Source organism: Rhagoletis zephyria, unplaced genomic scaffold, assembly GCF_001687245.7.
Source record: "Rhagoletis zephyria isolate East Lansing unplaced genomic scaffold, Rhagoletis_zephyria_1.1 Rzeph_scaffold_02211, whole genome shotgun sequence".
Classification (NCBI taxonomy): Eukaryota; Metazoa; Arthropoda; class Insecta; order Diptera; family Tephritidae; genus Rhagoletis; species Rhagoletis zephyria.
The window spans coordinates 9,172-21,229 of NW_016159295.1; the positions used below are offsets into that span (position 1 = coordinate 9,172).

The 12,058-nt window shown below is 39.2% G+C and overlaps 2 protein-coding genes across 3 annotated transcripts; one reads left to right on the forward strand and one right to left on the reverse strand.

The window, feature by feature from the left end:
- The first annotated feature begins 2,123 nt into the window (after window positions 1–2,123).
- On the forward strand, window positions 2,124–7,076 carry LOC108366277 (uncharacterized protein K02A2.6-like). Of its 2 annotated transcripts, none has more exons than XM_017620616.1 (2): window positions 2,124–2,746; window positions 2,798–7,076. In XM_017620616.1, exons 1-2 carry the CDS (start codon window positions 2,423–2,425, stop codon window positions 6,737–6,739), a joined length of 4,266 nt encoding a protein of 1,421 aa, XP_017476105.1. In that variant the 5' UTR covers window positions 2,124–2,422; the 3' UTR covers window positions 6,740–7,076. The 2 variants fall into 2 exon arrangements, with proteins under 2 accessions (XP_017476105.1, XP_017476104.1); XM_017620615.1 differs by having other exon boundaries at window positions 2,124–2,257; window positions 2,342–7,076.
- Window positions 7,077–8,090: 1,014 nt separating this feature from the next.
- On the reverse strand, window positions 8,091–11,391 carry beta'COP (coatomer subunit beta'). The gene is made up of 4 exons (XM_017620617.1): window positions 11,037–11,391; window positions 10,357–10,976; window positions 9,717–10,299; window positions 8,091–9,649 (listed from the first exon to the last, which is right to left on the reverse strand). The coding sequence occupies exons 1-4, from the start codon at window positions 11,389–11,391 to the stop codon at window positions 8,415–8,417; spliced, it is 2,793 nt and encodes a 930-aa protein (XP_017476106.1). The 3' UTR covers window positions 8,091–8,414.
- Window positions 11,392–12,058: the final 667 nt, after the last annotated feature.

Below are 12,058 nucleotides of genomic sequence, written 5' to 3' on the forward strand. Positions count from 1 at the left end.
TTGTGATCAGCTGATTTTCTTACTTGCAAGTTTTCGCTGGGAAAAATTTTTCCAGCAGAAATTTGCAGCTCTCTTTCACATTTTGCTCTCTCAATTTCCCCTACTTTGCAAGTTTTTGGGGTACGAGAACGCAAAACCAGTAAAAGTTTTCTAAAACTTTAGATAGTTAGGCGTACGAGTACACACCTAATGTCTTTCGAGACCCAGGGATTATAACCCTTACTGAGTAGAATTCTCTTTTCTGTGTTGCGTAGAAGACCTGGAGTATTTTTGCGCAGGGGGAGGGGGAGTATTTGCAAAAAAGTGCATAGTGCAAACCGAGTTTATTAATAAGCTAGTGGTTGGAAATTTGAAACATTTTTCTTAAATAAAATGTAAATCCTTTGATTACACGTCTATGTTAAAGTTTTGGGATTCGGGTTATGCGTTTGGACACAACAACCGAAAATCGTTTTACATTAACTAAACCGGACCCAAGTTTCTCGATAAGGGGCAACAAATATTCTTTTTGCTCGTTTATATAAAGCAGTGGATAAAAATATACGTATATGCGAAAGGCAAATTTATCTGTTTAAATGAACACCACCTATAATTCTTGCAAACACACATCGATTTACATCTTTTATTTCGCCTCCGACACAGAATTGTTTTCGTACAAAATTACGCAAAAAAGCTTACTCGTTCGTTTTTAGGCATGCCATTGTTACGAATTTCGAAAGTTCGAAAATACGATTCGGATTGCAGCATACTATTTCTACGATTCGTAGCAAAATCCGAATACGAAAGAGTGTGTATTTTTTTTGTTGTTGTTTGACTTCAACATGCCTTTGTGTGTACAGCTGTATAGCTGCGTTTTTTTTCGTTAAGTCTTTAAAGTTTTTCGGAAGATCTGAAAACCAAAGAGATCGAATCCTTGGCCGCCAAGAACCGCTAAGCTCCCGTTTGCAAAAATCCTTTTCTTTTCTCTTTTTTTTGCCTAATCATCGCGTGATCTTTTCTGGAAAATAAAAGGCAATAGGATAAATGTCAGTGTGAACATTCATATTGTTTGCAGCAAATAGGAGTGTTCGCTATGCAACTGCCAGTAAGAATTAGCCAGTAACAAAATTCAGAGAATAAGGTATCTTACTGTTTTGCGAAGAAAAGGAGCTGAACACCTTTTGCAGAGAACACCTTTTTATATTTTTCATGCTTCTGGGTTATATTTTATCTTCTTTTGTCTCTCATTCTTTTGCATATTTTGGAGTTTGACAACTGAACTCCGCCATTTAATTTGCATATGCAACCAAAGTCAGACGCGTGATTTTGAAGGTGTTTTTATTTAATGAATTGTTATTAATTGGTTAATATTAAAGTCGTAAAGCAAGTTATAACTGATCGAGTAAAGTGTAAAGTGAAGGGGAATACAAAAATGTATTGGTGAAGTGGCTTCTTTAAGGAGAATTAAGAGTGATAAATGTATGCTAATTTCCGAATTTTTTAAAAAAGGGCATATTTCAAACCCAATTTGTAAAGAAATTAGTGACCAAAATTTACAAAAGTGAGTGTTAAAATAATGCGTGGATCCTTGACTACAAGGGTGTGGAATTTTTTTTTGGATCGGGCGACCCCTTTGGACGGAATAGCCCGAAATAGTTGTGAGCGCTACTAAACCTCACCCTTTATTTGTTTGAACGTGCACACTCTAACTGCGCATACATTGAATGTAAATAACCTGTAAATTTAGTGGAAAGTGCATTATATATTGTAAAATAGTGCCATACAAGTTGGTTAAAATTACAAACTTTAATAACAAATTAAAGAGTATAAGGTGCGCGCTTTGAAACTTCATACAGGGAACTGTTAGACCCCCCTCTACCTCCCATATTTTCCTTAATGCTGTACTCCGGGGTTACCAATCTAAAGCCCACCCCAAAAATTTTCCCAGCACGAATTTGCAGCTTCCCCTCCAAATGAAATGTCAAAATTGTGCTCTCTCCTTGCAAGTTGTACTGGGTTTTTGGCTAATCGAGCACGATTTGGTAACAATTGGTAAAAACTTATACAAATTTTTTGCATAGCGAACACTCCTAATATCTAGTTGTTATTACATGAACCAAAAATACAAGATCACGTGTTGGCAACCCACAAGTGTAGACTTTAATTTTGATATGTCATTGTAGAACTAGGATCCGTTATTGTATCCCGTTTGCATATTATTTTATTTCTTTTTCTTTTCCGTCTGCCGATACCTAAGCACGTTGTAACGTAATACGCGGTAAGCCATATAATATCCAAGTTTGTATTTAAGATCTTATAATTTGTATTGTATTATTCTCGTATGTATATTTTGTAAATAAAGATTAAGCTACGGCTACCCCCTCAACCATAACATTGGCGACGAAGAAAAACAACTCTTTTCGAGCTCAGAGCAATATCAAAAATGGCGACATTAGAGCAGGTGGTTGCGACTCTTCTATCAAGACAGCAAGAAACCGCGGAGCAACAAAAACTGCTCTTGGAACGTTTAATTGCTGTGACAGCAAATTATACCAATGGACAAAATGAGCGGGGCTCACCAACAAACAGTACATTGGGCGGATCAGAAGCTCTAATGGAGACTCTTGCGAAGAGCATACGTGAATTCGCTTATGACCCTGAGGAAGGTCAAACTTTTGCCAAATGGTACGTGCGGTATGAGGATAATTTTAATGTGGAAGCTGCGTCACTGGATGATGCCGCAAAAGTGCGCTTGCTCCTAAGGAAGGTAAGCACGAATGTGTTCGACAAATATCGGGACTATATTTTGCCTGCCCAGCCGCGTGATATCAAGTTCGAGGACACTATTGCAACGCTAAAAAAACTTTTTGGGAAAAAGGAGTCACAGTTCAGTATTAGGGTAAAATGCATACAGAATGTGCGTATGAATGACGAAGAAGTTATAACATATGCAGCCCGAGTCAATAGGTTATGTGAAAATTTTAATCTTCGGGATTGTACGGGTAATAATTTTAAATGTCTAATGTTCGTTCACGGCATGCAATCGGCATCTGACGAAGATCTGCGCGCGAGACTTCTATCTATGCTGGACTCGGAAACTAGTGAAAGACCTTTAACAATCGATAATTTAGTAGCAGAAATACAGCGTATTAAGAACTTAAAAAATGATGCACTCGTATGTGCTAACCCAACGAAAGTTCAAGCGGTTTCAGAACACAAGCAAGCGAAAGTCGATACTAAGGCATTGCCAAGCAGACCTTGCTGGCAATGTGGTCGTATGCATTTTGTTCGTGAGTGTAGCTTTACCAGCCATAAATGCACGCAATGTGGTAAAGTGGGTCACAAAGAAGGTTATTGTTCATGCTTTTCGGAACGGAAACCGGCGATGGCGAAACGTAACGAGACAAAGAAAAAGAGTAGGAAGCGGAAATTTATTAGAAGCGTATTTACAGCGTGTGAAAATGGTTCTCACAACCGTCGTTTTGTGACCATAGAGATTAATGGCGTGGGTCTCCAACTCCAACACGATACTGGTTCGGACGTAACCATTATTTCCACGCAGAATTGGAAAAGAATCGGCAGTCCTTCATTGCGCTCATGTCAGAAATCATTTCGTGATGCTTCGGCAAATCAAATTTCGATTGCTGGAGAATTTGAGGCAGACATTGTAATGAAAGGAAAGAAAAAGCAAGCAACAATCACTGTGTCACCTAACCTTAATTTATTAGGCACAGACATTATCTCGCTTTTTGAGTTATGGGACACTCGCATAACAGAATACACGTCATGCAGGAACGTTCAAACCAGCAGTAAATTAACACAACCAAATTTGCTTGCGATGTTTCCGAGTATATTTAGAGACGAAATTGGTCACTTCACGGCACAAAAAGTTCACCTACAACTTAAACCACAAGCAGTTCCTGTGTTCCGTCCCAAAAGATCGATTGCGTACGCAGCTCGCGACCAAGTTGAAAGAGAACTGAAAAGATTAGAAGATGAGGGTATTATATCTCCAATCAACTTTTCAAAATGGTCAGCACCAATCGTAGTGGTAAAAAAAGCATCAGGCGATGTGCGCATATGTGGAGATTATTCCACAGGTCTCAACGATCAGCTTGAACCTCACACTTTTCCACTACCACTTCCAGACGAAATATTTGTTAATTTCAACGGCTGCTCATATTTTTCTATAGTGGATGCGTACATGCAGATAGAAGTTGATGAAGATACCAAGAAACTTTTAGTGATCAACACGCATCGAGGGTTATACACATTCAATCGTTTAGCACCAGGAGTTAAATCTGCACCCGGGGCATTTCAACAAGTTATGGAATCACTTCTGTCGGGAATTCGTGGAGTGTTCCCGTACTTAGACGATGTTGTTATAGCCACTAAAAGTAAAGAGCAAAACATTAACGCAGTGATTCAGATATTCGAACGTTTTAAGTTACACAACATCACTGTCAACTTCAACAAGTGCAAGTTTTTTCAGAAGTCCTGTACTTATCTGGGTTATCACATCGATAAAAATGGAATTAGCCCAGATAAGAGCAAAATTAACAAAATTTTGGAACTACCGCCTCCGAAAGATGTAAGCGAGCTTCGAACATTTTTAGGTGCTATAAACTACTACGGTAAGTTTATTAGAGAAATGCGCGCTCTGAGGAATCCTTTGGATGTTTTATTGAAAACGGATTCGAAGTGGGTTTGGTCATCGCAATGTCAGCAACATTTCAACAAATTCAAAGAACTTCTTTCTTCGGATCTGTTGTTAACACATTACGACCCAAGATTGCCAATCAAAGTAGCTGCTGATGGTTCTAACGTGGGTCTAGGCGCATATATTTGTCACATTTATCCTGATGGTAAGGATAACGCAATTGCGCATGCTTCAAGATCGCTTACTCAAGCTGAGAAAAATTACTCGCAGATTGAGAAGGAAGGTTTAGCGTTAGTATTTGCAGTGGTAAAGTTCCATAAGTATTTGTACGGTAGGAAGTTTTACTTGCATACCGACCATAAACCATTGCTGGCAATTTTCGGTAATAAGAAGGGGATTCCTGCACACTCTGCAAACCGCCTTCAGCGATGGGCTTTAACCTTGATGTCTTACGATTTTATGTTAGAGTATATACCTACGAGGGAATTCGGGGCTGCAGATATACTATCGCGTCTCACCAGAAACACAACAAGGCCTAACGAAGATACGATCATCGCTTGCTGTCAACTAGAGCGTGAAGTGAAACAAAGTGCAGTCGAAGCCTTAGAGAATTTACCAGTAACGTTCCAGATGATCCAAAATGCAACGTTGAAGGACAAAGTTTTACAAGAAGTCATCTCATACTTGAAGAATGGTAAGTGGCCGAATACGATAACCGACGATTTACGCAGCTATTATATACATAGAGACGCTTTGGGTATAGTCGAAAATTGCATTATGCTCAAAGATCGATTGGTTATACCTTACTGTTTCCACAAACGTATCTTACAACAATTGCATAAAGGTCATCAAGGAATCGAGCGAACAAAATCACTATCTCGGAGTTACGTATACTGGCCGGGACTGGATGAAGAGATTAAGCGATTTGTTCAAGGATGTGGGAAATGCGCTGCTGTTGCAAAGACGTTGCCGAAAACGACTCTTTCTTTATGGCCTATAGCAGAACATCCAATGCAACGCGTTCATATCGACATTGCTGGTCCGGTAAATGGCATTTACTACTTTTTAATCATCGACGCATATTCAAAGTGGCCGCAAATATACCAAGTTAATTCAATAACTTCTGCAAGCATTTTAAATTGTATTGCTGATTTCACGTCACAATTTGGGAACCCAGAGCTAATAGTTAGCGATAATGGAACCCAATTTTCGAGTAAAACTTTCTCAGATTTCTGCAAAAGCCAAGGTATTATTCATAAATTCACTGCTCCGTATCACCCACAGTCGAACGGGCAAGCAGAACGTTTCGTAGATACTTTGAAAAGAGCTTTGAAGAAATTAGAGGGCGCAGGAACGACGAAACAAATCTTGCAAACATTTTTAAAAACCAATCGAGTTACGCCAAATCGAAGTGCACAAGGCAAATCGCCAGCTGATTTGTTCGTGGGGAGAAGGCTAAGGACGGAGTTGGACCTCCTTAAGATTTCTAAGCCACATAGCAATCAACGTAACGAGCGTATGGAACAACAATTTAATAGACAAAATCATGCCCAGGAACGAAGTTATAAAATCGGTGATCCTGTATACGCGAAACTGTATAAGCTGAATGAATCCTTTTGGGCACCTGGAATAATAACAAAGATTCTTGGCAAAGTAAATTGCGAAGTAAGAATTGAAAACTCCAACATTTTTAAGGCAGTGAAATCACACGCGAACCAACTACGTTCAAGATTCGTCGAAGCTCCACAGAAGGCGTTGGATATTTTATTCGATTATTTCGATCTGTCACCGTCATCAGTCTCTGACGCTAGCAACTCACGCGCTTGTATTGCAGAGCCAGATCTCGCTACTTCACAGGAATCGGCTTCAAGTGATACGAGTCAGCAGACTACACCATGCACGAATATGGCAGATCCTCCGAACCAATTGCTACCAGAGGCTAGTACCGATGCTCCGAATGACAACCGCGAACCGGTAACAGAGCAAACCGAGGTTCATCCAGAGCTAAGACGTTCATCTAGGCGTAAAAGACCTCCTGCATGGATTCCAGATTACCATCTTTTTAAAAGAAGGAAGGATGTTGGCAACCCACAAGTGTAGACTTTAATTTTGATATGTCATTGTAGAACTAGGATCCGTTATTGTATCCCGTCTGCATATTATTTTATTTCTTTTTCTTTTCCGTCTGCCGATACCTAAGCACGTTGTAACGTAATACGCGGTAAGCCATATAATATCCAAGTTTGTATTTAAGATCTTATAATTTGTATTGTATTATTCTCGTATGTATATTTTGTAAATAAAGAGGGCTACCCCCTCAGGGCTACCCCCTCAACCATAACATCACGCCTTCTTAGTACCCCGTTATAATCGCATTTAGGAAAAAAGTTGTGCGACTTTGACATTAGCCGTTTGTTTACATTTGTTCGTTGTTTACAATTCGGTGGTGGCTTTTTACTGCAATTTTCTTAATTTTCGCTTGTGACAACGTGTGCACACATAAGGTAAAGAATAATTTAACACAGCGACATGATGTATAGAAGAATTTGCATAATAAAAATGATTATTCTTGCGTTCAACAATTACGCGTTTTTTTTTGTTCTCTTCGTTGTTTACTTCTTACAACAAAGATGGCGTCGAGATTTCAACAGCTAAAAAATAACTTTTTTCTTTCTTTCAGGAAGGCGTGATCTTGTGTCTTTCGTTCATGTTGTTATTACTTAGCAAGTGGCACAACCGGAAGTTCCAATTTACGATATGAATGAAAAAAAAACGAAACATATGTGAAGATAATTTTAATAAGATGATAATAATAATTTTGTAAGACAATTTAAAATTTTTTTTTATACATATTAGTTATAGTGCACTAGCATGTAATATTTATAAATACTTATTAATTAGAACTTTAGTTCGAGTATATTTATAATGGTAGTTAAGTGAAACATAATATGTGTAAAATATGAGAAAATGAGATAGACTATTATAGTATTTTATATTTGTTTTTTACTAAATTTAAATTGGAAATGTAGAAAATAATATTACTTTAATCCTCTACTTCCGAAAGGGGTTTAGTAAACAAATTTCAAGGTTTTAACGGTGAAGCAGAAATGGTAATTATGCTACGAGCGCCACTACACTGCCTTGTGGTGGTGTTTGGCGGCATCGCGGGGGAAAGATGCGACTGGGCATCACAGCAGGAGCCCACATAGTCACTCGTCCATTCTCGCGTGTTGCCGACCTAAACGGGGTTAGATCGCCGAAACAACAGCCCTTGGTCGGGTAAAACCCGAGTCATACCGGTCCGTAGAGCCGGCTGTCGTGGGAATGTGTCGCTGACTCCGTCGTAGTCCGAATTTTCGTAAAATCTACGAAAATGCTATCACTGAATCATACACTTTGAATGCATACGTTCGTACCGTACATGGCAGGCACGTAAGTAAAATAAAAAGTATTTGTTTACTAACATAAATGTTTGCTACAAGTATTTCCTTTATTGTTTTCTATTATTAATTTATACAGAATGTTTAATTTAACTCTTGGCGCAGCAAATATTCGCCGTATTTCCGAAGTTGCGTTCAATATATGTATGTTTGCAATTCAACTTAATAAAAAGAATGTATGCCGAATTACGCATTAGTACTGTTGTAATGGAGAACACTGTCGCTATGCAAAAACTTAAATAACGATAACCAATTCGGGTATGGGAATAGATTTCTAAATGTAAATGTAAATATTTTCTTGTGGTATAGTTAAAATAAAGTTGGCGGCGATTGACTTAGTCATCGCTCAAAAAGTCCTCATCTAAATTAACATCGGTTGTATCAATAAAATCATCCAACGTCACACCATCAATTTCAAGTTCCAACTCGTCGTCATCACCATCGTCTCCCAGTCCATCTGATGTTTTACATAATACGGTTGTGGCAGCAGTGGTATTGGCAACGGCATTGACTGGTGCTTCACCCACATAGTCATCATTTTTCTTATATGATTGCGCAGCTGGCTTACTGTTACTCTCAAAAATTCCTCGTTGTTCTGCTAAGTGCATTTCCTCTATCGGATTGCGCTCAATATTGAGTGGTATTTGAGCGGCAGCAGAAGCTGGTAACTTCTTTTCTTGAGTTTGTTGCAAAAATTCTTCTACGCGTAGCGCCTCTCCTAGACCAGGGAAAAGATTTTCATATTTGGCTGGATCGGCAAGGGATTGACCAGCCTTTTCATTAAACTTAGCCAACTCTTCACGCCAAAGTTCAACTATGCGAGACATTTGGCTGGGAATGTATGTGCGTGCAAAAAATGCAGCTTCGGGTAAACGATTCGTCTCAATTAATATATCCAGACAACGTTGCACATTAGCTCGTACGAAAGACGAGAGGAATGCTATATTGTGACGTCCTTGTTTGGAGCTGCTTTCAGCTACGTCTTCCAACATTTTCTCATCTCCTGAGGATGTCGCCAATAGCAAAAGACCACTGAAATCATTTGCTTTTTGCATGCATTCTTTTACAAGTTGCATATTGTTTTTTCGTGAAGCGACGTCAGCTAATTGTGACCACTTTTGGGGATTTTCTGCTTCGCGTGCCAGTTTCAATGCCACATCCAATTCACCGATTTGTAAGGCTAAGTCGAATTTATGATCGGAGTCAGTGGAAACTTGCAATGCCTGCTGTTTAAAGCCCTGCTTCTCCAGGAAATGAGCGACTCGTGTACGATGCTCTTTGGGGACGGTGGGTAACACTAGATCTGCTCTTTCGAAATCGCGACGCATAACCGCTGTTTGGTATTCGAGTACAGACAACAGAAGCGAAAATGAGATGACGTTCAGCTCCTTATCACCCAAATACAGGCGGTTGTCCTTCGGTACATAGCCCAGCAAATACATTGTACGATCCAGATGAGATATCGTAACAATTTCGCCACCAACACAATAGTTAATACGATTAACAGAGTTTGTGTAGATAAAGCAGTCCCCAACCCAAATTCCGGTCTTTACTACCTCGTTGACTTCGCCTGCATCGATAAAACGAAATTTTAACAAACATTCAATGGAAAACTATATTTATATATTTTTGCATACCCAAAACCTCGAAGGCACTTTCAATACCATCGTCTTCGAGCCCTTGCTTGTTTTCCAATGCAGTTGCAATTGCAGCAGTATCTACTGAGAGAATAAAGTAAGATTCATCGGTAGCAAGACATACTAATGTGCCCGCTTCGTTCCAGAAGACATGCCGTGGTTGCACTTCGACTCGGCGCACTAACTGTAGAGTCTCCCAGTCGTAGAATGCCAATCCAGACGATGTTTTTACACCAAACAAGTACCCTCCGTAAATACTTTCTGCTCCATACTCAGGGGTGAAACTTTTCCGCTCTTTAAAATTGCGGAAAAGGCGAACTGTTCCATTATTCTCTCGTATGGCATATTCATTACTCTCCAACGCCCACACGAATTCTTGAGCAGATCCATATGCTTTGTTACGCAAAGCCATAGATGTGTATATTATGTATTCGCCATCGCCACATACCACAACAAAGCGACCATTGGGATTATGTGCTATAGTTTGGGGATAAATCTCACAAGCGCCCATATCTTTAACGGCAACTGGCAATCGTTCGCCATCTTTTATTTCGGTTCCATCGGCCATTGCTTTTAAATTTACCTGAAAAATTGTTTAGTTATTAAATATAATTCCTATTTCATACCAAGCAATCATTACCTGCTGCATTTCAGAGTGTTTAGCCCAAATAATTTTAGAGCCAATAACATCCATTGACATTGCGGGTTCTTCTCGACCCACTTTTATTATAATTGATCCTTCATCATAACCAAGAGCAACGTTATTACTGCCACGCATACACGCAATTGTCCAAACTCGCTCAAACCCATAGTTGAGGCAAGTTTCTAAGCGGTAAGTGCCTGAATGCCAGATTCGAACGGTGCCATCTTCGGACCCAGTTAAAACTATAGGCAACTCGGGATGAAAACAAACTGCAGATATATTTTGTGCATGCCCTTCCAATGTTTGTACGCAGGTTTTGTTTTGATAGTCCCAAATCTTTACCAATCGGTCATCTGCGCCAGAAATCAAGTAGGGTTTATCACCTCCATGATAATAATCAATGCAATTGATTCCTTTCTCATGTCCCTCAAGTGTGAAGTTTGCGAATGTTGAACCAAGTTGCCAAACCTTCACTGTTCGGTCAAGTGAGGCAGAAGCAAATGTGTTGTTGTCCTTCGGATTGAAAACAATCTGCATAACATAATGCGTATGGCCTTCGAACACGCGTTGACATGCCCACAATTTTTCCCAGTTCCATAACTTTATCAGCATATCATCTACATTATAGTAATATTTATATATCTACGAAACCACAATAGTAATTTAGCTTAACTTACCACTACTAGTAAGTATTAATGGCTGCGTCGGGTGTACGGCTATACATCGTAGATAATCCGAGTGAGCCTCGAACGAGTGTATCTTTTCTAGGGTATTATAGTTGAATACACGTATCTGCATATCATCGGAACCAGTAATGAGCCAATTTTTCCGAGCCACAAAACGTCCACAACGCACCGGCACATCACACACTTCGAAATCTTTAACCAATTGTTGGTTTTCATAGTTCATAATGTGTACGTGGCCATTGTAAAGTGCACACAACATCCACGGCTCTGTCGGATGTAGATCTACACATTTCACTCGATCCGAACGCGAGGTTAAGCGGCGTTTTATATCCAACTTAAGAGGCATTGTGTTGACTAAATATTTACTGTTCACGTTTTACAAAGCGTTATTGAAATTTGCACTAACTATTTAAACAAATACCACCGTAGAAAATTTTCCTTCCCAGTGGCTCATATGAGAAAATTGTATGACGTTTTCGTTGTAAAAAAAATGTCAAATTAGAACCGAATTGCCAACAGTGAATAAATAAATGATGCAGGGCGCAGGAGATGAATCGGTTTCTACTATTGGATCAGTGTTGCCGTTGAAATCCATTTACTTCAAAAGTGATACGTGTTTGTGCAAATTTTAGGAAGATACTGTTACGATTATCCTCGAAGCCTTGAGGGATTTCCCAAATATACTCGGGCTCGTATCGCTGGATTGTTAAATAAATGCTCACGAAGACCAAATTGTAGTACAATTAACTTTATTGTACAACAAACAATTTACAATACTCGCTAATACAGTAAAAACACTCTACAATACTTGTTAAAGCAATAACAACGCTTAACTAAACTTGTTAACACAATTAAACTTATAGCTTGCTTATTCGCAACTCACTTCTCTGCTCACTTTACTTGTAGTTTGCTGTCTTGTAACTAACTCAACTCCGCTGTGTCGTGGCTCTTATACATGAACCAATTAGAACAGACTTGGCCGGTTGAGAAGCAGCCATTTGTAATAGCAATTG

Excerpts from the sequence above, each read along its gene's own strand:
- beta'COP (XM_017620617.1), bottom strand. The coding sequence starts at position 11,391 with ATGCCTCTTAAGTTGGATATAAAACGCCGCTTAACCTCGCGTTCGGAT. Across the intron at positions 10,977-11,036 it reads ATTAATACTTACTAGTAGTG|ATGATATGCTGATAAAGTTA; the intron begins GTAAGTTAAGCT and ends ACTATAATGTAG. Across the intron at positions 10,300-10,356 it reads AACACTCTGAAATGCAGCAG|GTAAATTTAAAAGCAATGGC; the intron begins GTAATGATTGCT and ends ACAATTTTTCAG.
- LOC108366277 (XM_017620615.1), top strand. The coding sequence starts at position 2,423 with ATGGCGACATTAGAGCAGGTGGTTGCGACTCTTCTATCAAGACAGCAA.